The following is a 25950-nucleotide window of genomic DNA, read 5'->3' on the forward strand; positions in this document are numbered from 1 at the left end:
GGCCGGGCGCCGCCGCGGGGGATGACGGGACAGCCCGAGAGGCCGTCACGTGGGGAGCCTTGTCCCTTCCCGCCGCGCCGCGGTGCAGTCTGGGAGCGCGGAGGCGGTAGCGCCAGGAGGGCCCGCGGCGGCCATTTTGTGTCGCTGGGCTCTGTGGGGCTGGTGCGGCCGTTGCGGTTCAGGAGGAAAGAGCTCGGCCGTCTCCTTTCTGTGTAGATCGGGGGCGCTGCCGCCGTCATGGGTCGTAAGAAGAAGAAGCAGCTGAAGCCTTGGTGCTGGTATCCTTCTGTGTGGGACGTGGCGGGTGAGCTGGGTGGGGGAGGGCAGCGGCCTGGCCCAGTCGTGTCTGTGGCCCGTTCTGCGCCCAGCTCCTTTCTCCTGCGATGGGGCTTTTCCCTTCTCTCCACCCCCGTTACAGCTGGGCTCCGTGCTTGCTGCGGCTCCGTCTTTGTGCTGCTCAGCGCGGGGATGTGGCCTGGCCCGTGCCCTTCCCCCCGCCGCGGCCCGTTCGGCCCGCTCCCGCGCCTGAGGCCTCGGCCCCGGCCCCGCGCCGCTGCTGGAGGCCGGAGCTTCACCGGCCGGTCCTGGCGCACCCGCGGGCGGCCCCGGCGACATTGCCGGGGTCGTGGGGGAAATGGAGAACGGGTTTTGTCCCAGAGGGAAGGATGTTAACGGAAGAAAATCCCTCTGATAACTACAGTTATTCAAGAAGAAATGAGGCGGATGTGATTAAACCACATTTTTTTAAAAACTTGTTTTCTTGGGGGGGCGCCTTCGAATTTGTAATTACTGCCTCAAAGTCACGTATAATTTTGCAGTATTTGGAAATAACGGTGGATTTTTCTACGATCACTTCTTTACAATCTGCTTTTTGTTTAGAGGGCGATTACAGATTTAGCTTTTCGCTCTCTAGAATGTTTCTGCGCAATCTAAAATAGTTTAAGGAAGGATTTTATAAGCTGCGCTGAGATATTTTACCGTTTTCTGTTGGAAGGCATCTGGCGTTCTATTTTAAGTATTAATGTATTTCACGTTTTGGTAGAAGCAAGGGACACATTGTAGTAAAAAGGAACAGCAAATAAATAACGTGAGTTGCTGAAATACTAACGCTCACCTGCGGCGAGGAGATTGCAGTTTGTCTTTTCTGTCACATAGATGTCCGGAAAGTTCTTTGCTTAAAGTCCTTCTGCTGAAAACCAGCATTCTTTATTGACTGCGGTGAATTATGCAGTGTCATAAGAACTGATAGCTGGATAACTGAAGAAGGAAAGGAATTTTTGACTGAAACCTTTCTCTTTTATAAGTGTTAGCTCCTGATACTTGTTAAATAGACACTTCTGAGTGTTTAGCATCACTTCCCTTTTGTGGATTTTAAGTCTGTTTCTCCTTTAATGTGTCAGCAGCATTATTTTAATCTAAACATCTGCAGAGAAGGAATGAGTGCACTTAGAAAAAAGTGGACTTGAAACACGTGTGGAAAAGAATATGTAATCAGATGATGATTCTCATTGCGGGCACACATCTTGCTGGTTTGTACCTGTCTGAAGAGGGAACTGCTGGGTGGTCTGAGGGGGAGGAGGTTTGGGTTCAGACACCCATGAAGTATGTGTCGTTATTGGAATGCTCAGAGATGCTTCTTATGTTTGTGTTTGAGGAAAAATCATGATGCTAACTGTGTTATATAGAGAGTCACTTTTTAAATGTTTCCTTAACAGTCTTCAATAGGTACTGTAACAGGGATTTTGATGATGAAAAAATCCTTATACAGCATCAAAAAGCAAAGCACTTTAAATGCCATATATGTCACAAGAAACTGTATACAGGACCTGGCTTAGCTATACATTGCATGCAGGTAAGAAGTTTTAGACTTACATAAGCTTTTCTTAACAGTATCTAAAATTTGAATGAATAGTGAATTTTAAAAGGTGGGGGGTTTGGTGCTTCTTAAAAACCGCTGAGAAAAAGCAATGATCTGTTTCTGTAACAGGAGTCCTGCTGTGTCAAAGTGTGCAGTAGAGATCTCTGCTGTCAGTTTGGGGTGTAGGAGAAGTGAAGGGCTTGTTTTGGTATTCAGAAGACAAGTTGATTTAAACTGATTTTAGATGCTTATAGTAGTTAACAGCGATTAGGGAGTACATATTAAGAAAATGCTTGGCCAGATTCTTCCTATTAAGGATGTTCATTTTCTATCTTGAAACTGGCTGATGAACACATAGAATTTAACCTGAATTGTGGTCAGGAGGATTTTTTTTTCTCTCTCTTTAGGTACATAAAGAAACAATAGATGCTGTTCCAAATGCTATTCCTGGAAGAACAGATATTGAACTGGAAATCTATGGCATGGAGGGCATTCCAGAAAAAGACATGGAGGAGCGGAGGAGGTTACTTGAACAAAAAACTCAGGGTAAAGTGTGATCTATCTAGTTATCTGTTGTTTCCCAAGCCTGTTTCTTACTGATACTCAGAAGAGGGAGGGCTGGGTTTGGTGCGTTCTCTAACTGCAGCTCTGCACATCTGCCAGTCCTGTAGAAGGTTGAGAGATATTTTTCTTTTCCTGTTCAGAGGTAGCTGTGTGCCAGTGCAGCTATAACAATTACCTGATGAATATGGGGATGGTGATTTTATTTTTGAGGGTGAGGGGAGGAAAGGCCAGGGCTGATACAAGCCCGATGATGCCTGAATACTAGATTTCTATGCTGTTTAAGTGTAGCTTTGTTTGAACTGCTTGGGTTTATTTTGGATAGCATGAGACTGACATGAAGGGAGACTGCTATTTATGTTGAGGGTCGTTATAGTGCGAGTCACTTCCCTTTATTATTTGTACATATAGGTGGGCTCAGGTAATTTTTATTCTTTGTAATTCTATGCGTTTTTGAACACACTGATAAGATTTGAATGTTGTTATCTGTTCTAATAATTTGCCTTCGGTGTGACTATATACATTGTATTCCTCAGCAGAAAGCCAGAAAAAGAAACAACAAGATGATTCTGATGAGTATGAAGATGATGAATCTGCAGCTTCAACTTCATTTCAGCCCCAGCAGGTTCAGCCCCAGCAGGGGTACATTCCCCCCATGGCACAGCCGGGTTTGCCTCCCGTGCCAGGTGCACCAGGGATGCCTCCAGGTACGAAACACAAGTTGCTGCTTGTGTCCTGAAATAATAATCTGCCCTTTCTAACACTGGGTGTTAGAGGTCGTGGAATTGTTTTGTGAGGCGCACGTAACCAGTTTCTTGGTTTTCTTCTGTGCGTGTGCACGTGTCTTCTCTTGTGAAGCAGATTAGTATAGTTAATGCTTGTACCTAGGTTCAACGAACATGTTGGTTAGGACAGATTAGCGCTTTAAACATAAGTCTACCAATTATATTTTTGGTGGTATTTTGTGACCGGATTTTGAAAACAGGGAAAAAAGGCTGCCACATGTCTAGAGACTGCCAGCATAGAGCAGGCAGTTTATACACAGGCCACAAGTATATTGAGGAGAGAATTTTGATCAATGACAGCAAAAACTGGTCTCATCATATTTTCTGTAATGATAATGTTCTTTAGAGACTACTAAGAAAATACATGGAGTCTTGCAGGACTGAGAACAGTGAATCTAAGGTTTGCAGATAGTCTTTGATATTGCATTGTTTGTAAGCAGCGTTATTTCAAAAGCTATCTTTCAGAGCTTCCTGTAAAGCATTATTCCAAGTCTGAATTTATTAGATGAGGTTTGTTAGCGACTGTGTGTTGGCGGAGTTGTTTAAAGTTTATTTTTCTTTCAAGGTATACCACCATTAATGGCAGGTGTTCCGCCTATGATGCCTGGAATGCCTCCAGTCATGCCTGGAATGCCACCTGGGTGAGTAGCAAGAAAGATTTAATACTACATGTTCATAATGTGCACTTTAAACTGTCGCAGAAAAAGAAAAGCTAATGAGAAAAATGTAGGAACCTGTGAACTTTGTAACCTTGATATTAAGACTAGCCAAAGAACTTGGATGGCTGTAAACCAACATTAAAATATGGCCAAACTGTCAGCTTATGTATAAATTATGTTGACTTTATTGAGTAGTATAATAATTTAAAGTTCTGTGTTGGTTTAGAGCCTTCTGTGAACCACAGTTCCTTTGTGTATTGCACATATGTTGTGTATCTGGTTATCAGTCACCAAGCCAACAGGAAAAAAATACTGGATGGTTTTCTTGTATTTTGGGCAAAAGTAAGATGTTGGTTTTTAGGTTTGGTTGGGGTTGACACCGTATCTACCTTTTCACAGTGTGTTTGGAAAATCACAGTTAGATTTTGATTTTGTCATAAATTTTCACAGATTACATCAACAGAGAAAATACATGCAGTCATTTTGTGGTGGAAACATGTAAGCATCTCATTAATGTAATTCTAGGTACATTCATTATGTCATTTTATGTCATGTTTTTGATAAGCTTGAAATTGTCTTACTGAAAGCTTTTGAATATTGCCTAAGAATATGGGGGAAGTGTCTAATTAGGTTTTGTTATTGTATAATATCTGAAGTTTTTATGCTTTCTCTAAATGAATACTACAAAACTATGTTATGAGAAATGCATTCTAGAAAATAGTAACAAACTAGACCCTTAGGGACTTACAACCTCTCTTGAACCAGAGTGGAGCTCCTTTTGCTCAATCCGGTACACTCCAGGAACTTTGTTTCTCAGTTTTGAAGTTCACTGAGGTGAAAGTGTGGGCATTTGTTTGTTTCTGAGACATAAATGTTGTCGTAAAAGCATGTCATAGTTGAACATCTTGTAGGTGTTCATGATGAAGCAACTTTTGTTTTAATGTGACACTAGTTCTTGCACAATCCCTGCGGTTTCTCAGAAAGTTGTCTTTCTGGTGGCAGCAGGCAGTGAACATCAGCACTTTTTTTGGGCCTAACAGTTGTCAAAATGGGTGGCAAGACTGACTTTTGCCTTCTCCAACTGTTAACTCAAAAAGCGGGCGATGGTACTTTGTTCCCAGTCATTACTGGTTCTGCATTGGTTGGTCTTTTTGAAGCAGTGGTAGACAAGTCAGGAAGAAAAATAAGAGTAGCAGTTTGCTTTGCAGGAGTGCTTGCCTGTTCACAATGATTTGGTTTGACTGTGAACAGCAATGGTGAAGGTGTCTTGACTTTGTCATACAAATAGAAACTGCTTTTTTGTGGGGTTTTGGAGTGTACTTGTTTGTTACATCTCTCTTTATCTTGCGAAGTAAAGCATTTCTTTGTTTTGCTTCCCTAATCCAGCTTTGAGAGTCTGGGGGGAAAAAAAAGGCAAACTTAAGCTACACTTGGCTTGTTCTCTGTACAAAAATTGTATATATTAATCTCAGATAATACAAATATTTTTTAAGGGAATTGCAGCCCTGCTCAGGAGGAATTTGCTTATATTAAGGGTTGTAGATATGGTTTAGATGGGGTTAATTTGTAATGTGGTTTAAGAGATAAGTCATTTAGATGCCACCTTTCTGTTAGGAAATACCATTTTTTTTCTTCAGTTATCAGTAGCAGGAAAACAAAACACCAACAACCCGAAAACCCCATTTTTAATACGAAGCAAAAGTGTGCCCTAATTAGGACTTCTAATTTAAAAAAAATATATATATATATCTATATATATATAATCTTCTATCCTTAGTGTAGGGAATATTTAATGTAATTTAAACTCCAGAAGCTTTCTTATCCTGTGGTCTCAACTCTGCTTTTATCATTTTTTGTGGATGCTTTTACAAATTTGTGTTGTCAGCCATTCACTAGAGTAAGGAGAATATGTTAAAATAATACGAGGGTGCTATAACCACAGGTAGACTTGTGGTGTCAGGAAGGAGTAATAGCAGATGTACAGCAATTTTAATGTGATGGGAGTTAGCTGTTTTTCCTACGTCCAAATTTTCTCAGTGTACTAAGATCACGTTCTTGGAACACCCTGCTGAAACTAGTAGGTTGAAATAGATTTCAAGGGAGACACCAATTCTGGAAATCTGGTAATAGTGGAAGAGGAAGCTTGAGGAATTATGGAAAAACATTTCTGACTGTGGAGTCAGCTGGTTCTGAGTTGCCTCAGAGCTTCTTGAAATTGCTTACCATAATATTTTATCTAATACAGGTATGTGCCAGTTGTTCAACAGATTCTCATGAGTGTTCATACCAGTGCTTATTTTCTATTTAATAGGATGATGCCGATGGGTGGAATGATGCCTCCTGGGCCAGGAATACCGCCTCTTATGCCTGGCATGCCACCAGGTAGGTCAGGGTTGTCAAACTCATACTATGGTGAGAGCTACATGATGTTTATTTATTTCCAGTGAGAGTTAGGATTTACATAAAGAATATACAGACTTATGCCACCACCTTGGTGTGGATTGATTGTTACAGAAGCCACTCTTGTGCACAGGTGAAGGGGTCGATTTATGGCTTTTGATTATAAATAATTGGGTTTGATACCATTGTGAAGGTAAAAAGTAGAACATAGCTTTCTCATTGCACTTTTGCTGGCTTTCTATTGCCTAGTCTTCAGTCCTTTTTTAATGTCTGTGGCTGCAGCTGGAAAATCATAACAATTGAAAATGTTGTGCAAAGTGAGAAATAATGTTGGTGATACACCCAAGTAATAAATCTGTTCTGTGAAGAACAACATTAATTGCATTGATTTATTGAGAGCATAAACTTCTTCACTGAAGCTCTAGTAGAAAACACAACTTAGTTTGGTATTGTTCTGAAGTGTCTGAGGTTACTGCCTATGTGTGGACAATTTTACTGACTGTTGCCATTAACTTTTGTGATGTTTTGTTTTGCTGTTACCTTAAAATTGCATCTTCCTTGGGAGAGACTTTGTTCTTGGGAACACGGTGAACAGAATCCTCTAAAGGAGTAGAGGATTCTTACTTCCTTCAGCCTAACTGGTTACTTGTTCTCTGGTTTGTAGGTATGCCGCCGCCTGTTGGTCCTCGTCCTGGGATGCCTCCGATGACCCAAGCACAGCCTGTTACAGCTCCGGGCATTCTCAACAGACCTCCAGCTCCTGCTGCAGCGGCACCTACCCCCCAGCCTCCGGTTACTAAACCACTCTTCCCAAGTGCGGGGCAGGTAAGGTATCATAGCCTGGAATCTATTGTTATATTCTTCAAATTGCCACTGTCTCAATAGTGTCTATTCTTTATTATTGACGAGGCCCAAGAAATGATTGATTATGTTTCTTGCTTTGGTTGATTCTTAAGTTTTAATTCAGTGTAGTGCTTGAACAAATTTTAAAAGGTTCTTTTGTTTGTCTTGTAGTAGCCATGAAACCAGACAGAAATTCTGTAAGCACATGGGGAAGAAAGGAGTATGCAAAACACTTATTTCTTTAATCCAGTTAGTTTGTCATTTTTAAGGGTTCTTTGGGTGGGTGAAGGGATGTGTTAGTCAGCTACAGGAATCTGGTTGGACAGAACTTTACCTAAAATTTCCAAAGTATAAATCTTGATGTGACTTGTTCTCTCCTTTTCATAATGGGCTCTCGACCCATAGATGGACTGATTTATTCTATAGTCTTTTTAAACTAGTTAAACACTGACTGAATTAGGAGATATTTTTTTTTTTTTTTACTTTAAAAAGTTGAGTAAGTAAAGGTAGTAAAAACTTGTTTAAATGTTTTGGGGAGGGAAGTGGGGAATTGATAGTGGCTTGTGACCTCTACCCTTTGATTACTCTTGTTCTGTATAAGTTTTGAAGTTTTTGCTTGCTTTCAAGTATGCTGCAGAGACCTTGGTAGTGTACTCTTTGCATTTTGGACTTCTGCAGGGAAAGTAATCATTTACAAAAACACAGTCCTTTCATAAGAAATGGCTTAGTGTAAGAAATCCTTTCATCTGGATACTGTCCACCCATTTGTTTGGAGACTTTTCACTATTTCCTTTCTTTTATGCTACAGATGGGGACACCTGTCACAAGCTCAAGTACAGCTTCCTCCAATTCAGAAAGTCTGTCAGCATCTTCTAACGCTCTGTTTCCTAGCACAGCACAAGTACGCAGGAAGTCACAGTTAAAAAAAAAACTTGTTTTGCAACTTAACCCTTTGGACCGTTCTGTAAAATCTAAAATTGACTAAACATCTTCAGATAATTTCTGTTATATTCCTGATTATGTTTAGCTGGTAAAACTGCAGAGTCCTTGATTGTCACTTGCTAGAAGTAAGCATGTCAAAGCGCCTAATTTTTCTTAGTGTGAAAGAACAAAATGTTACATCCTGGTTCTAAAGGGTTAAAAAAGCATGAAAGCAGTTAAATGCATTTTAGTGGGCAGTGGTTAGCTTGATGCATGGTGAAGGCTTTTTAGTTTATGTTGTTTAATATTGTACATCATAATGCAGGGAATTTGTAATTTGCATTATGTGCCAAAGAGTGAAGTATTTTTGTTTTGATTGGAAAGTTCAGATAAATCTAAATGTACAGTGACCAGAAACAAAAGCATTCTCTTATAGCTCAAGCTTGCTTTGGAGATTGCTGTGTCTTCAGAGGAAGCCAAGTAAAGCAAACTTGTCTCACAGTTTTAATTTAAGGAAGAAATAGGAAAGTGAGATGCTGGAATCTGTAGTGGATCTCATATCTGTCTTCAGTTGATTCTTCATTTTACAAGTGAGATTAAAGATCTATAGAGAGACATAATACTTTGTGAAAATATTGCAGTTTTTATAGAGAGCGCGCTTAAAACAAAAACCCTGACGCAATAGAGCATTTCTTAAATACCTAATTTTAATGAATACTAACACTTTGAGCTGTACTCTAATGGTTGCTGAAGTATGCTAATAATTTAGTAGAGAATGATGCTAATCATTTAGTAAGAGAACGATGAATTTATATGTATAGGCTCTTAATAGAACAGTGATTCAGGAAAGATTTAGACATTTACCAAACTCAGTATTTAAGATAAAAGTTTTGATAGTGGGGGGCGTTTTGTTGTTCCTTTTTTTCTAGTTGTGGCTTTTGACCTGCATATTTTAGACTTTCCGGTGTGTGTTTGTGTATATATGTGTAAATACTGGGTTTTATTTTGTCTTATTTTCAGTTGCTGTAGTATGCAATAAGGCTGAACTTTACTTTTGTCAAGCTTGTTTTAATTATGTATCTCACTGGAAGGTTTCAGAGGTCTAACAAACATCATTTAATTTCTTATGCGTTGAGAAATAAATATTGATCTGTCTCTGTGTTTCACAGGCTGCAGCGGCTGTTCCAGGTCCGGTTGGTACTGATTTCAAACCTTTGAATTCTACACCTGCAACAACAACAGAACCCCCCAAACCTACATTCCCTGCTTACACACAGTCTACAGCCTCAACCACTAGCACGACAAACAGTACTGCAGCTAAACCAGCTACATCGATAACAAGTAAGCCTGCTACCCTGACAACCACCAGTGCAACCAGTAAGTTGATCCATCCAGATGAGGATATATCACTGGTAAGTGAAAATATTTTAATTGTCATACTGAAAAATAGAGTTCATGCTGATATTTCTTCTGTGGTCTGCGTTATGCGTATTTTGATAACGGTGCAAACTACGCAGTATTAATGTAGCAGAATCATGCATTGATAAAACTTTGGTTGCAAGATGATGACTGGCATATTGCGATGTTCCTGCTGCAGATGTAAGCTTTATTTTTGTTGGCAATGCTAATGAATGTAGGACAAAAGACAACAGTTGGAAGTGGTCTTGGTGCTATTACAGCAGTCAGAAAGATGGAATTCATGGATAAAATGAACCTTAATTTCAGTTCAGATATCTTCAGATTTGTGTTTGGCTTTTTTGTCCCAGCTTGTTATGAGGAAAAGGCTTTCTTCAGTTGAGGGAGGAGGAGTGTGTGTGTTGGGTGCAAAATGCTCGATTAGCCACTATTGATAGAGTAACTTTGATGGAAGGGGGAAAAATCCAGATGCTACTGTGTAACATTACCAGCCACAGTCTTTGAAATAGTGTAGTACCTGTGATCTACTTTGTTACACTTTTTATTTGCTTGCGTTTGATGAGTTTGAGTCTTACTATGTGTTACGCTTATCTGTTCCTGGTTTTAGGAAGAGAGAAGGGCACAGTTGCCTAAATATCAGCGCAATCTTCCTCGAGCGGGACAAGCTGCCTTGGGTAATCCACCAGTTGGACCAATTGGAGGCATGATGCCACCACAGCCAGGAATTCCTCCGCAACAGCAAGGAATGAGACCTCCCATGCCACCTCATGGTAATCATAAGTTTTGCAGTTCTCTTTTCTTGAAAAGCTTTGTCTTTAAACTTTTTTAAAACATGAAGGGGCATATACTGGCAGTGGGGGTGGTGAAGCTTTTCACAAAATGCAATTTCTGCCCATTATTTTTTAAAAAAATGATTCTTTGCATCTTAAATGTTCTGTTTATAGGTCAGTATGGTGCTCATCACCAGGGCATGCCAGGATATCTTCCTGGAGCGATGCCTCCATATGGTCAGGGACCTCCAATGGTGCCCCCTTACCAAAGTGGACCTCCTCGACCTCCAATGGGAATGAGACCTCCTGTCATGTCGCAGGGTGGCCGCTACTGATGCTACTACACACGCTCTAATAGGTTTGGAGATTAAACCTTTTCTCATCTTGTGCTGTTAATATAGCCGAGCTTCCGTCAATTAAGGCTGCATTGTGACTTTAAAAAAATAAGTATCTTCCCACATGCAAGGAACTATTGGACATTCTTATTTTACATGGGAAAATTATTTGGAATAATAACAGGAAGTTTTCCTGATGTTGCAATTTATACTGTATGGCTTCTTTTTCATGTTTCATCTAGGTTTTTAGAAGTGAAGTATAGTAAATATGGTTCGTTAAATTGTGAAGGCGCTGGAATTACATGAACATACCACCTTAAAGGCAAGTTCTGTAACATTATGTTGCTATTTGTGAAATTATGCCTTCACAGCACTTCAAGTGCTGTTGGACTTCATGTCCCCAACATAGTTTGGTGAGGGCTGTAACTGTTCCCAACTACTTGTACATTTAAGTCTGAACTTGTAACAATATTTAATGTATTTAGAGTTCCTCCTGTTTCAGGGTTTAAGTAAACTGACCCACTAAGGTCTCGTGACTTTTCTGTACCGTTATAAGCTTCATTGTAATAAAAGAAGATAAAAATTTATATGCCTTTTTATTCATGACCAGCTGTGGACAACTGCCTGAAAGGTTTGTACAGATGCATGCTGTGGTAGCTGTTGGTGTAATGAACACAGTTATTGGTGCTGTTTTGATAAAATCTGAATCGTTCTAAAATTAAGTCACTCCTTAGCTGCACGTCTGAGTAGACAAAGACCTGTACACTTATTAACGTGACTCCTCAAAAATGAGGCTGCAGGAGGCACATCTTAGCTCTTAGATTGTAACTTCTCTTAGTGCATATGTTTCTTTATTTGAGCTTTCTTGTTCTCAATAGATTTTAAATGATTTCTAGACATGGCACCTGCCTGTGGGATGTAAAAGTGATTGTTCTAAGATGCATCCTAGTGCCAGATGTATCCTGTTTATTCTTCAACTGACTCTTTCTAGTGTGCAAACCGATATGAATTTCAGGAGCATTTTAGATTAAGATTTCTAGAAGCTTAGGTGCATGTCACATGGGTGAGTGACATCCAGTTGATGTTGTATTGAAGTTGACCTGCAAAAGAGAAAAAAGTAACTTGAATTTCTTCTCAGTGTATAAAAGAGACAAGAGGGGCAAGAGTAATATGTTATACGGTATTTTTACTTTAAATGTTCAGAATTTCAGATATCAACAGAGTCTAAAAAATGGACAGTCCATAGTGTGCTATGATGTTGGCTGAGTTTCTTGAGCCATTTAATGGAAGTGTCTGGAGTCTAGAACCTAAGAGACCTTTTTATCAGTTCTCCTTATTAAAATTTTCAGAGAGATCTTCCCCATATGAATTAGTCATTTATCTCTTTATAAGAGTAGAGCGATAAATTACTGTCAAGGTTGTAGTTCTCTGAATGTCTTAACATCTAACATTAGTGTGCAGTATTTCTGATGCAAATGACAATGCAGAGGGAGACTTTTTGGAGAGAAGGGCAGTGAGAGCTTCCCTGGTCTCTTCACAACAGGAAAAAAAAGAGTGGTGAATTTTTCATTTGCAGGTCAACTTTAAATACATGTTCCAGCCTCAAGCATTATCTGTGCAATTTAATTTCTGGAGATACCTTATAGCTTAGGGTAGTTTAGAAAGACTATCAGCATTTCTTTGTCGGTTTATGTTCCATAAGTGTTTTGGTTGATGGTGGAGTTTTTTTCACTTTTTCACGATAATTTATATAATACTGAGTGTTTTGTCTCTTTTCGTGAGAGTCTTGGGGTTTTTTTTTTAGCTATACTTAAGTCATTAAAGTGGCTTTATTCTGTACTGTCTCTTAATAGTACAGAAATACAGTACAGCTAAAATACTACATTGTCTCTTGTTTTCAAACTTGAGGTCACAGAATGGTTCATAAAAGTGCCCAGAGCATCCAAAACATGCTAGCTGCAGCTGAACAGCCTTAGTTTAACCATTAAGAATTATCAGACACTTTTTCTGACATGTTTGGCAGTTGGAAGACCATAACTCCAAGCCTCTGTTGAGAAGCAGTTCTCTCTGGTATCTGCTGATCACCTGTCAGATGTGCAGTATTTGGCTTGCAAATGTGCTGAGTGGGCCTTGATATCAGTCTTTCGTTAGCTCTTCATCTTGCTTTGTACATCAGTCTAACAGATAAAACTGTTTTGCTTAGACAATGCTTTTGTACTCTGGTTTTCTGTTTTTCTTTATCTAATAAGGATAATTACAAAACGCTGGAGAGACTTTTACCCTGTCTTACATTCATCCTTTTTGTAATGCTACACATAAAATTAATACGTTATAAATGGATCTTAACTTGTGCTTTTAAAACTATAGAACTTCTGGGTTTTTTTCTGAAGATAGTATTGCTGCCGTGAGGATGTTTTCCCCTCCTGCCCCTAGTAAAGTAAATACCTTCTCCCTTTGGTGTCTTTCTGTAACTTACTGGTATGTTTTCAGACCCCGACTTTTCCTGGGATAAATACTTGAAAACTTCACTGCATGTACTGTTAACTCAGCATACTCTGCAAGTTGTATTAACTAAAAGTTTCCCTCTTTTAAATAGTGAATGTCTCATTCTGATAATAGTACCATTTCGTAGCTAATACTACATAGACTTACAGCTTTGATGCTATTTAAGATTGAACTTTCCTTAGTAGTAATGATAATCCCTCAGGCAAGTGCTGCCACGTATTATTCATACAGTACTCTAATAATCTACAGCAAGCTGGTAAACATTTTTTCCATGATTTTTCACGTGGATATTTCCATTTCCTGCTCCTGTCAGTTCTGTGCTCTAAGAGCTGTGATGTGGCTATCTTTAATTACTCTTTAATTACTCTTGTGTCTCCTGTGTATGCTCCCTAAAGAGGCGGGTGTTTCAGTGCATATGTTGTCTGTTGATCCCTGCCTTCGTTTCTTTGGACACTGCTTCTTAATGTTCAGAGAGTTGGATTTATGGTGCATTTTCCCAAAAAGAGGAAAACTACTTTGAATGTGGTAATTGCTTGTATAAAGACTAAGGCTTGGTTTACAGTACAAAGTTTAATAAACATAGTTGTACCAACAAAATCCCTAATGTAACGTAGCTATGCAGACAGTGTTTTGCTCTCTGGAAAGTGGTTGCAGAAGCTTTTATTATTCCAGAAAAGCATATCTCTTTTGTATCTGTTGCAGGATTTTAGTGACGTAATTACATACTTTGGTTTTCATTTGTTGTCTAAATTTGCCACAGCAGATCTTGCAGTAAACTTAAAACTTGCAAGTGGCTTTTGGTCGATGTTTAAATTGGAATGTAATGCAAGCTTTGAATACAAAAAATAGGCTGCAAGAAAACGTTTATACACAGGTGGGAAAGTATGTTTAGCAACCTACTTAGAATTTATGGCATCTAGGACTTGTTTAAAAGGTTCTAAATTATTTTTGCATGGTCTCTTAATGTCATTATGAGAGGCTGGTCTCATATCTGCTGATTTTTAGAGCCAAAGGGGTGAGACTGGCATGAAAGAACCTTGGAAAAGCCCAGGCTAGTTTTTCGGAAGTCTTGATATGACTGTTCATACTGCCTCTAGAATATCTTTCTGCCTTTGGCAGAGGTTGCTTGAAATAAAATCTCGAAAATTCAGCTGGCTTATGTGGACTAAAGAACTTGTTTTCACAGATGAGATTTTTAGGTGCTGATAATAAATTTGAGGCTGGGATGTATATGTAATAATTTCAGTGGATAACTATTCCTCGCTCTGTGCATGCATGGGAGAACATAAACAAGCTTCTAGAAACACGTTCAACTGCATCTGCCTTCTTTGGTTTCCACAATTATTTTAGTGTGTGGAGCTCTTGAACAGTACTTACATAGAACTGTATAAGTTACTTTCTTAAAACCTGGATAAAATTGAATGGAATATGTAACCTGCAGTTATTTTATAGAAATCAAATAATTTTGCATACAAGATAGACAATAAAATATCAAGATTACTTCAGTTTTACAAAGAGCAAGAAGGGCATTATGACTCTTCAGTTAAATTGAAAATCTAATATACCAGTCCATGAGTTGGGGCTGCAATTTAAAATGGTAACTAATGACACTTTAAGAATAATAGTAGATGGCTTAATAATTGTACTGGTCTAGTTTCTACATAAATACTAAGGTGAGGGTGAACATTTTCAGTGGCTGATGGAATCTTTTTGTGAACTGGTGCAGTAAATACTATCAGTTATGGGAAGAATGCCCCAAGACAACTGACTTGGGTTCCATTGATCAAGATACAAAGCAAAACGAACTGTCCAATTCAGAAATAGCTCCCAACTGTAAAGAGTTTCCTTTGGGCCTAACTAAATAGGTGCTGTAGCAGTCATTTTCTTTTGTTTGCTTGATCACTGGAATTTTGTTAACTTTGAATGCATGTCTTTTACTTAATTGGGTCATGTTTTTTCTAAAATTTAAATTTTTCTTCTTCCTATAGCCCTGCCATAGGACAGGCTGAGGCAGAGTCTCAGTGTTGCCCTGTTCAGTCTGAGGCAAGTGGGATTTATTTTATTCATTCTGGGGGCTTTCACAGCTTTATGGCTGTTGGATATTTATGTCCCCAAACTTGCAGCAAGTTTGGTGAAGGCCCCTAAATTTATTTTAACTTAGGTTTTTTTATTCTCTTTTGGTAGATGGGCTCTATATTAATATTTATCTTTTTATTATTGTGTTTTTAAGAGTCTTAGGGGGAGGTAACATGTTTTAAGATGTTTGGGTACCTTTTCTCTCTTAACGGAAGGTGTTTCCTTTGAGGCTGCTCGCGTAGTCCTTCAGCCACACTGCCCCCTCCCTCTCTTCCCCTGCATTGCATTTGTGCTGTATTTGGGTTTGGTTTTGCTAATGTGACTTTTGTGTGGTCTGTGAACTAGTCGCATGTAAATACCAATTAATAATGTTTCTTCTGGGGAGATGCATCTAATGAAGTGCTTAAAATATGTAGGTTTACACTAGTTAGTGACATTTATGGTCACAAAATCGTGTAGCCTAAATTACAGAATATGGTGTCTTTGGAGGAGGTTAAGATGTTCATACTGCTGCGTTTGTGAGCTGCACCACAACAAATATTAATGTAGAGCCCAGTGAAGAAATAGAGATTGAAGCTGGTGAAGCAGAAGAATGAGAAATCAAAGCTGCAGATTTTTCAGTTTGTCAGTTTCAGGGAAAATCTTTTCCTCAATCTCTCAAATACACTAAACTTGACAGTATTTTGCCTATTGCAGCAATACTCAAAGTCATAGCACTTTTTTGAAACCTTGTGGAATTCTGTTGCATATTCAAAATTTGCTTAGGTATGTGGTTATCAAAGTTCTCTCTTTCACACAATGACTAGCAAAAAATTGTACCCTTTGTGAAGAAAAAGGAGCACTATTGCAGATATATTCATTTTGAATGCTTGAGGTTGCTTAAAGACAACTCAGCTTCTGAAGAACAGGTTTTGTCCAAGGAGGTCTTGCGGTGAAACAGAAAATCAGTAGAAGTTTGAGTCCGGTTTTATAACTGTAAAATTCTCATCTAGCGCAAATGGTTCATATTTTGCTCTTTTCCTGAATTTCTGTTAGTGACATTTTCTTCTCTGCCTCCTTGTGTGGATCTAAGGGGCATGGTTCCAAGAGATACACTGTAAACGAGGTCTCTTTGAGGAACAGCAGTGTGCTTTTACAGGCACTCCAGTATTGCAGCACTCTGTGTATCACAAAGTTGTGCATCTCGTGGAATTTATTTTCTAATGATGATAGTGTTTTAGTGACCTGATTTTTGTAGATATTACTGGAAGTAAGTATTGGGGACTACTTTGCATTTTTTTTAAGCTTTAGTAGAGGTACATGATCTTGTAAAAGGGCAAGAGTTAACTGATACTCTACTAAACTGGGTGAATTTGCACCCACTGTTTTTAACAGAGAAGTGAATGGGAGATGTGCCAAATAAAGTACATACACGCATGAAGTTTTGGCTTGCTTTACAGTTGCTTGATAAGTTAATAATACATTCTGTGCCTTGCCTAATAAAGATCATAGCCCTTATAGCCCTTAAATACCCTGAGGAATAGACTGCCTCCAGAAGAATTTTTTTTAAATGTGTGTATACTTGCAACCGAACTAATCAGACCTGTGAAATGATGATAGTAACTGGAGTCTATAAAAATGGAGCTATTGGTGACTACCATATTTTCCTGTAATTGTTGGGGTAGGCAGATATTAGTTTAGAGTAAAAGAAGTTTTGAGGAAGCCTTTGAAAAGATCAAGATGTGAAGTGATGTTGAAGTGTAATGTTTATGATGTTCCTTTTGAAGTTCTGGAAAAAAAGTTACTTTCTTTACACTGTAAACATCAGCTTTATGCAGTCTTTGATTGTCGGAGCGCAGATTCCTATTAAGGCTCTGCTAGAAGAAAATACAGTTCAAGTACAGCATTTGTAGGTTGTGCTGTATAGTGAATGCAGTTTTACTTTTGCGAAGGTCCGTTTGAGGGAGCCAGGCACTTCACTTTGCTGCTTCTGCAGCCAGCCACGTCCTGCCTTGAGCTGCAGGATTCAGGATGTTACCGTCATCCTGACAAGTCAGTATTGAGTGTCCATGGGATGAACCAAGGCTTCCTATTTACACACCTGATTACGCTTTTGAGTAGTGAGGCACTTCCACCCGAGCAAGATTGTAAGTATTTTATTTCTCGGTAATTTAAAGAGGTTGAAAAGTTTTCAAAAAATAGTAGAATTATAATGCTGGTACCATCTTGACTGAAAACAAACAAACATGCGACGTGGAGAGTTTGAAGCTTCCTTAAAAACTTCTCTTTCTAGCAGTTAAAGTACGTCTCTTTTTAGCTAGCTGCCTTACACCAGATTGGAGCTTCTGATACCTCCAGTTTTATTTCATATATTTTATCGAAATCTTAGCCGTATTCCCAGGTGCTACTTAGAAAGGGGGTATGTGTAGAAGTTCAACTTCTGCTGCCCTGAGTAGCCAATATGTATAAAAGATTTTCCCTAACAGCAGTTTTGAACTACCAGAAATCAATGCTATACAACCAAAGGAACCTATTTCACTGTCTCCCAACTTAGGAAATGAGGTAATGCTTTGAGATAAAGAGATCATGCAGAGCTTTTTTTCTTTCTCCTTTTTTTTTTTTTGTCTGTTGAGTTACTTGCATATATGTTACTTGCACTGAATTCTTCAGCTTCTTTCCCATAAATTTCAGTGGAAGAAAAGACATTTTGCTCTTTCATTTGTAAAGTCTAGAATAAGAAAACACTTTGAGTCTGTTTAATGAAGGAACCTGGCAATGTAAGTATTGTAATTTCCATTATGTTTGCAGTAGGCAACAGGGTTACCTTGTTAAGCTTGGGGTTTATGTATGAAAAACAGCAGAAAAGTAAGGGCAAATTGAAAAGAGTCTATAGTTGCCTTTACTTCATATGCTTTTCTTAAACAACAAATTGCAGTAATTGAAGTTTGGCAGCTTTTTAAATGAAAATCTAAATCATGGGTTAAACTCCTTGGTTTAATACAATTTGTGTTTCTGTTAACTAGCAGCAGAATTTCAGCATTTGCTACTTACTGGTAGAGAAGAAAAATTCCACAGCACTGCCAGTACAGGTTAGTTTAATCTGTAAGTACCTGATGTTCCTATTTGAAATAATTTGTTCAAATGATACCACTTAAATACATGAGGGGAATTTTGGTCTCTGAAATGTGAATGTATCTGTTATCTACTACTGTTTTCAGTAGTGAGTGAACATCTAGATTTTGAAGATCTGTAATGGATTTAACTACACTTACGGGTAGGTAATATCTGCAAGCACTTTTAAGGAAAATTTAATACGGCACCTTAACAAATAGCCATGGGTGTTACTGAAAAGTGGGAATATCTAAAGTTGGAAGTTGCTTCTTCAGTAACTTGCCTATTGTAAGAGAGGCTGTTTTATCAGTGAACCAGTTATAGGAGACTACATTTGCTGTGTTGGGGAATGAGCATTTCTGTTTGTAAGAATCCATAGCAGTAATATAATCTTTCTTTCAGTATTCTTTGGCTATTGCTAATTACTATCTCCTACCAACACATTTTTACTTTGTTAGGTCTGTAAGCCAGGAGCTTGTTCTTCTTTCTCTTCCCTACCCCCCCCATTTCAGCACTTCAGAGGCTACCAACCAAAGTGGGTTTGCCCAGCTGTTTTATCTTACTCCAGAGTTACTGCTCTGCCCCCTTCTTTTTTCCTTCTGCCCTATTCCGTATTCCTGAAATTTTGGCCTTTTATTTTATAGAATAGTCTACACCTTAAAATAGGAGAGATTCTTTGTGATTAGATAAAAGATGCAACCTTCTCCAGAATAGCTGCATACATGTATTTTTATGCAAGCCTTGTGTACCTCATCTCTACGTAGCAGCATGGGAGATGGAGACTTTCTGTGCTGTAGCACAGAGCGTAGTTTCACAGCTGGGTGAGCTGTAAAACCCTCTGCTTTAATGCACTTGTCAAGGGCATGTTATCACATTGTGAATTTTGAGGGGCTTTTGACCTAATTGGTGTATAATTATATAGAAACTACGTATGTGGAAGATCACGCTAGCGTGGTAGCTGAACAGACACTTCAGTTTTGCCAGCTTATCTGTATGATCTAGAGTAGATTGATGAGTGACTTGATGCTTCTAGCAGTATTGCTTACTTTAAAATTTTGGAACCTTATGCGACACTGCAGAATTGATCATACTAACATAAAAAATTTCAAGGGGATTGTATCTTCCCAGGTTTTAGAATAGTTGTGCTTGAAGCCCATCTCCTGGTGTCTTCTCTGCATCACTTCTCAGTCATTCACACTAAATTGCTTTGACTGCAGAACTAGCTACATGCAAATTTTTGAATAATGTTGTGTAGGTGTTTCTCCCTAGAAGAAAAAAAAGGGCAAAGTTGTATAATTTGTAACTTAACTTTGCCGGTATTTCCTAAACCTTAATGGCAGGTGTGCATGAATAGTAGGGATACCTTGCTGTGAGACCATTATCCTTATTAACAGAATGTGTGCATCTCTTAGCTTCTGTGGCCCTAGCTGATGCTTAATGCTCAGTAATAAGTCAGAATGAGTAACTGATTGCTTTTGCCTGCTGAATTCCTTTGTGAAGTGCTAGTTTTGATGGTGGCTGGATGCTGACCTGCGCTACCTGTACACCAGCTGGGCAGTGGGAGGGGATAGCTGAAGGGTGGTGGTGTTCTTTAGTGCCTTTATCAACAAAAAGTGTATTTGTCCAGAGTAGATCTTAATACGAACTCTGGTAGAACATCATCTCTTTGTGAAACTTATGGCAATAAACTTATGGCAATTAATTGGTGGAATTAAGTTTATTTTTCTTTGATACTGCACTAAATTAATACTAGGAATCTGAGCTTTTGTAACCAGGTGAGCGGTCTTAAGTTATAGCTCATTTTCTGATACAGCACTACAGCAGCTGTCCAGTCTAACGTGGTTCAGAAGTCTTCTTTCTCTGTTCTGATGTGGTATATATGGACAGCAACTCAGTTAACCCTGTTTCCTTCAGGCTTCTGCTTCCTGACTCTGAATCACCATTTCAGAGATCATGGCCACTGTGCAGTAAACCCAGACTTCAAACGTTAGTACTTTCTTAAAGACCTAGAAGCACATGGTTGAATTCTGTCCCCTCTCAGGAGCAGTACAGCCACGGGAGCTAGTGTGTCATGAAGTAACTGGATACTGTTTTTGTGTAAGTAGTGTGAAAGGGATGGAATTGTTGATCTTTTTCAAAAGACAGGTGGCAAAATATTGATGTTGAATTTAATTCGAGAAAGTGAGAGACTGGTAAGTACGTGCATCGCTTTAATGCATGCAAGTAATGGTAACAGTAATTAGCTTAATTTTATAGCATTCAGTTTACAAAGAAGAATATGGATCTGACATCGTTTGCATCCATTGGAACCTTCTATGAACTGTATGCTTCAGGAGTGGATCATTGCACATATACATCTGTAAAGTATCTCTACCACTTTGTAACAGTCTCTGATTAAACAGAAGTGAACCATTGTTTCTGCGTATTTTTTTCCTCTTGAGGACCTATTTAAATTATTGCAACAAATGTTAGCTGTTCCAAAGTGTATAAGCAGAAAATCTACCTTTACTCATGTGTGGTTTGAGTAACTTTGTACTAGCTCTCTGACTGTCTGTAAACTACCAGAACTCATTCACATGAACTTTGTCTTTAAACAAAGCATTTTAGACGTGGAGACAAGCAAATGAATCCTGGCTTCACATGCAAGGTCCTGCACGTGTGTCAGGGCAATGCCAGGCACAAACACAGGCTGGGCGGGTGATGGATTGAGAGCGGTCTTGAGGAGAAGGACGTGGGGGTGTTGGTTGATGGGGAGCGATGTGCACTTGCAGCCCACACGGCCAACTGGATCCTGGGCTGCATCCGAAGCAGCGTGACCAGCAGCCTGAGGGAGGCAATTCCCCCTCTCTACTCTGCCCTGCTGAGAGCCCACCCGGAACGCTGTGTTCAGCACTGGGGCCCCCAGCATAAGGAGGACATGGAACTGTTGGAGCAAGTCTGGAGGAGGCCACGAAGATGATCAGAGGGCTGGAGCACTTCCGTGATACCAGGCTGAGAGTTGAGGATGTTCAGCCTGGGGAAGAGAAGGCTCCAGGGAGACCTTGTAGCAGACTTCCTGAAGGGAAACCTGTTGGTTTTGGTGTTATCTCGGTTCTTTTCCCGTTTTTCCTTTCCAGTGGATTATTGTTCTGTCTTTTCTCCATGCATTGCTCCTTTTTTTCTCTAATTTATGTTAATGGACATTTTAAAGTTATTATATATCAGCTTTTATTTTGTATTTCATAGGGCCACAGAAAGACTCAGTTTGGAGGGGACCTGGTAAAGATGTCTTATGCAAGAACTTCCTTTCTTTTAACCCCACAGGTGTTTTATTTTTTATTTACATGTAAGTGGCATATGCAATAATGATTTTCCTTTATTTTTGTACATTTTTGGAACACTTTTCTCTCTCCCTGTCCCTCTTTATACAAAATTTCTATTTAAAAAACATTTGATACATATTCATGGAAATGGAAACCAAAAAAAAAAAGCAAGAATTACCTGCAGGTTTTTCAGCCATTCGGTGTGTTCTGTCCGCGTTCTTCTCCCCTTTTCTTCACTTTGTGTAGCACATCAAAACTTATTTAAGGAGAAGGTTGGTACTGGGACGGCACAAAGGTGAGGCCTCTCACCAGAACTGTGCAACTGTAAAACTGAAGTCAGAATTCTATGAGTTACGCCCATTCTTCAATGAAATTCTTGTTATTTAGCTCTTGCCAGAGAAATGAAATAAGGTTTATGCCACTATACTCTGTGTTTGTCTCAACGGCTGTTTATCATTAGTCGGCCCACTACTGTTCAGCAGGCTGACGAAGGTGCCTAATTCAGATTCCAGTGATGTACATGTAATTTACAATATAAATCATACTTAGTACCAATTACATTGATTTTCACTAAATAAGCTCATATTTCCAACTAAACCTGTACTATCAAAGACTATCTAATACTGCACTTAACCAATGCATCTTACTCTTTTTTTCCTGCAGAAATACTATTACGTTTGCCGTGGAATTGATACAGCAAATGTGGTCCCAATGGCTGAATCATGGCCAGGCTGTATCTTAGCTTTAATTCCACAATGTCTGAACATCTTGATTGATGATTGAGATGAGGGGATTGAGACCATCATCAGCAAATTTGCTGCTGACACCAAGTTGGGAGGGAGTGTGGACCTGCTGGAAGGCAGGAGGCTCTGCAGAGGGATCTGGATAGACTGGAAAAATGGGCCCATTCCAATGGGATGAAGTTCAACAAGGCCAAGTGCCGGGTGCTGCACTTTGGCCACAACAACCCCCTGCAGCGCTCCAGGCTGGGCACAGAGAAAGGGACCTGGGGGACTAATGGACAGGAAGCTCAACAGGAGCCAACAGTGTGCCCAGGTGGCCAAGAAGGCCAGTGGTGTCCTGTCCTGTATCCAAACCAGCGTGGTCGGCAGGACAAGGGCAGTGATCCTTCCCCTGTGCTCTGCATTGGGGAGGCTACACCTGGAGTGTTGTGTTCAGTTCTGGGCCCCTCAGCTCAGGAAAGACATTGAAGTGCTGGAGCGGGTCCAGAGAAGAGCAACAAGACTGGGGAAGGGACTTGAACACAAGAACCATGGGGAGAGGCTGAGGGAGCTGGGCTTGTTTAGTCTGGAGAAGAGGAGGCTTAGAGCTGAGCTCAGCACTCTCTAGAACTACCTGAAGGGCAGTTCTAGCCAGGTGGGGATTGGGCTCTTCTCCCAGGCATCAGCAATAGGACAAGGGGGCATGGGCTTAAACTCTGCCAGGGGAAATTGAGGCTGGATATTCGAAAGCAATTCTTTGCAGAGAGAGTGGTCAGGATTGGAATGGCTGCCCAGGGAGGTGCTGGACTCACCAGCCCTGGAGGGTTTTAAACTGAGATTGGACTTAGTGCCATGATCTAGTAAACGGGCTGGAGTTGGACCAAGGGTTGGACTCGTTGATCTCTGAGGGCTTTTCCAACCCAGTCGATTCTGTGGTTCTGTGATAAAGTATACAGTCACCGACTGATGAAACAAAGGACTATTTTCTCAGTGTAAAAATGGCTACAGATATTTCACAGAAGCCAAAAAAAATATTTGCGTATTATGGACAAGCGACCCACGGCCAGTCCCCTCTGGTTTGAGGAGAACAGGGGGTGAAACGCCAGCGGTCGCAGGGGCAATGTCTGCGGGGGTCGGTTCTCCAGAGCAGATTCTCCATTGCGGTTGTTCTCAATGGGAATTTGTGTTCTGCGATCGTTTCCATTTCTGTCCCTTCTCGGGGTTTATTTCTCCGGTATTTCCTTTTCGTTGCTGCCACCCGGTGACCAAAGCGCGGGGCTGCAGTTGGGGGGGGAATTAATGAAATACAACAAGGGAAGTGTAGAGTCTTACACCTGGGCAGGAACAACCCAGGTTCCAGTATGAGTTGGGGAATGACCTATTAGAGAGCAGTGTAGGGGAAAGGGACCTGGGGGTCCTGGGGACAGCAGGGTGACCATGAGCCAGCACTGGGCCCTTGTGGCCAGGAAGCCAATGGTACCTGGGGTGGGTTAGAAGGGGGAGGTCTGTAGGTCAGAGAGGTTCTCCTGCCCCTCTGCTCTGCCCTGTGGAGACCACACCTGGAATATTGTGTCCAGCTGTGGCCCCTCAGTTCCAGCAGGACAGGGAACTGCTGGAGAGAGTCCAGCGCAGCCACCAAGATGCTGAAGGGAGTGGAGCATCTCCCGTGTGAGGAAAGGCTGAGGGAGCTGGGGCTCTGGAGCTGGACTAGAGGAGACTGAGGGGTGACCTCATTCATGGGGATCAATATGGAAAGGGAGAGTGTTTCCCTGGGTGATCTGCTGTGGGGAAGTAGTTGACTGCCAGAGTGCTGCAAGAAAAGAGAATCACCTCAGCTCTTGTGCTTGTGTCTTGTTTCCAGCCACAGGCTCAAGCTGCCAACCTTGAGCACGTTTGACTTGTACAGAAAGCACAAGGATGCCATGACCCCGGCAGGGCTGGCGTTTCAACACTGCCAGTGGGACAGCTCCGTTACCTGGGTCTCCCATCAGCTCCTCAGTGAGAAATGGCCCGTGCGGGGGGCTGGGGGAGCCGTGACACAGCCCTGGGGGAGGCACAGGGCCGGTGAACGAGCTGTGCCCGTGGGCTCCTGCTGGTCCCGACACTGGTCTGGGAGCTGTTACAGCACAGACTGGGCGCTTGTGGAGCCGTCCTCCCCCAAACTAACAGCAGTCTGAGGAAACAACCTCTTAACAGCCCATTTTGAATGAGCATTTTCGAATAAACTGAGAGCCTTCACCAGGGCGTGCTCGACCAGCCCTGGTGGGTGTGTGGGGGGGGGCCTTGTTAACAATGGGGGGCCCTGGGGTTCAGATCTTCACTGTCTGGCTGACGCTCTGTGTCACCCCTTTACAGATATTGTCCCCTGTCACTTGTGCCCCTCGCCAATTTGGTCACTGGCCGTCGTGGGATCACTGTGGTGATGGAATCACTTTGGTCATTCGGATCTCTTTTGGTGACTGATCACTTTTGGCACTAGGATATTTATATACATTAGATACATATTTTTAAAAATGAGGGCAGAAAAGACCATCTAGAGGCTCTCAAGGGCCAGTGCCCTCCCCAGCAGTGTGTGCCCCCCACCCTAGAAATAATACCTAGAAAATTCTTCCAGTGCGATTCTCAGGGGAGCCCCCGCTCCCAACACCCTGGCCCGGGACCCCCCTGGCCCCCCCACCTCTGCCAACCCAGTCTGGTCTCTGGCTGTCCATGGTGGCCGTGGCTTTCTGGGGACAGGTGGTGGTGGAGGCCGTGGGCAGTGGGTGAGGAGGGGGCAGCCAGGCGGGCTGGGGGTTGTGGCTGAGGAAGCCCAGTAGGGACTGAAGCTCCCGGGGGCACAGGCCATGGAGGTGATGGGGCTGATGCTGCTCTGTGGCTCTCGGGGGTTCGCAGCTTGGAGAACGTGGCCAGAGCGTCGGGGAAGTTGGGCGGCGTGGCCGGTGTGTTGCTGGGGGTGCACATCTGCGGGGGTGTCAGATCGGCCATGGATGGTTTTTGGAGTCCCAACCTGCCAACCTCCCCATCACTGAAGATCTGGGTGCATCCCGCACCAGGGGATGCTCGAAGCCGAGCTCTGGTGGGTATTGGGGTACCCAGCGCTGCAGGGTCTGGGTGGCACCCCCAGAACGTGGGGGCTGCCTGGGGAGGATCTCCAGCCCAGGCAGGGCCAGCTCGGGCTGCGAAGAACAGTTTGGACCATCCAGGGTGCTTAGAGCGCTGGGGTGCAGCGGGTTTGGGGAGGGGACACTGCTCTGATGCCAGCTGCCCCGGGCAGGGATGAGGTGATGCAATGAGGACCAGCACGATGGGTGGGGAGAGTTTTGGGGTCCCACAGGACCCTCTTCACCCGGCTCCCTGTCCCCTGCTCCACTTCGCACCCCATTAGGACACAGAAAGACAGGCAGGGCCCCCGGGACACGAGGCGCTGGCCGGGCCCCTCGCGGTTCCCGGCACGGCCCCTGCTTTCTGAGCACTGAGCTGAATTTAGTGCCCTCCCCACCTCCCCCCTGGACAGACCCGGCCCTTTTTGAGGCCAGTCTTGCCAAAAACCCCAGGAGCTCACGATGAAAATGAGAAGTTAAATGATTCCTCACAACACCATTCAACACAAGAACCGAGAGGTTTTTGACACCTGCTTCCTTGTCGGTGTCCTACTGAGCACTAGCACAAAGCCAAGAGTGTTGCTCAGCAGCACCAACCGCGTCTGC

At 41.7% G+C, this 25950-nt stretch overlaps 1 protein-coding gene across 24 annotated transcripts; it reads left to right on the forward strand.

Annotated features, from left to right (window-relative positions):
* Positions 1-71: 71 nt before the first annotated feature.
* Positions 72-20633, forward strand: ZNF207 (zinc finger protein 207). 24 transcript variants are annotated; one of them, XR_010466855.1, is made up of 15 exons: positions 72-278; positions 1726-1852; positions 2266-2404; positions 2956-3126; positions 3770-3845; positions 4314-4361; positions 6175-6245; positions 6928-7088; positions 7915-8007; positions 9197-9439; positions 10051-10213; positions 10388-10571; positions 10791-10870; positions 15042-15096; positions 17061-20633. XR_010466855.1 is itself a non-coding variant. In XM_005503050.3 (13 exons), exons 1-12 carry the CDS (start codon positions 238-240, stop codon positions 10546-10548), a joined length of 1494 nt encoding a protein of 497 aa, XP_005503107.1. In that variant the 5' UTR covers positions 72-237; the 3' UTR covers positions 10549-10571; positions 10791-11135. The 24 variants fall into 24 exon arrangements, 14 of the variants coding, with proteins under 14 accessions (XP_005503107.1, XP_064890214.1, XP_005503106.1 ...); XR_010466856.1 differs by having other exon boundaries at positions 18132-20633; XR_010466857.1 differs by having other exon boundaries at positions 18135-20633.
* Positions 20634-25950: the final 5317 nt, after the last annotated feature.

This window comes from Columba livia, chromosome 18 (assembly GCF_036013475.1).
Source record: "Columba livia isolate bColLiv1 breed racing homer chromosome 18, bColLiv1.pat.W.v2, whole genome shotgun sequence".
Classification (NCBI taxonomy): domain Eukaryota; kingdom Metazoa; phylum Chordata; class Aves; order Columbiformes; family Columbidae; genus Columba; species Columba livia.

What these genes read in the sequence shown, in the direction of transcription:
- ZNF207 (XM_005503049.3), top strand. Translation starts at nt 238, where the DNA reads ATGGGTCGTAAGAAGAAGAAGCAGCTGAAGCCTTGGTGCTG. An exon ending in TAGCTATACATTGCATGCAG is followed by an intron (nt 1,853 to 2,265) that starts GTAAGAAGTTTT and finishes CTCTCTCTTTAG; the next exon opens with GTACATAAAGAAACAATAGA. An exon ending in ACTTGAACAAAAAACTCAGG is followed by an intron (nt 2,405 to 2,955) that starts GTAAAGTGTGAT and finishes TGTATTCCTCAG; the next exon opens with CAGAAAGCCAGAAAAAGAAA.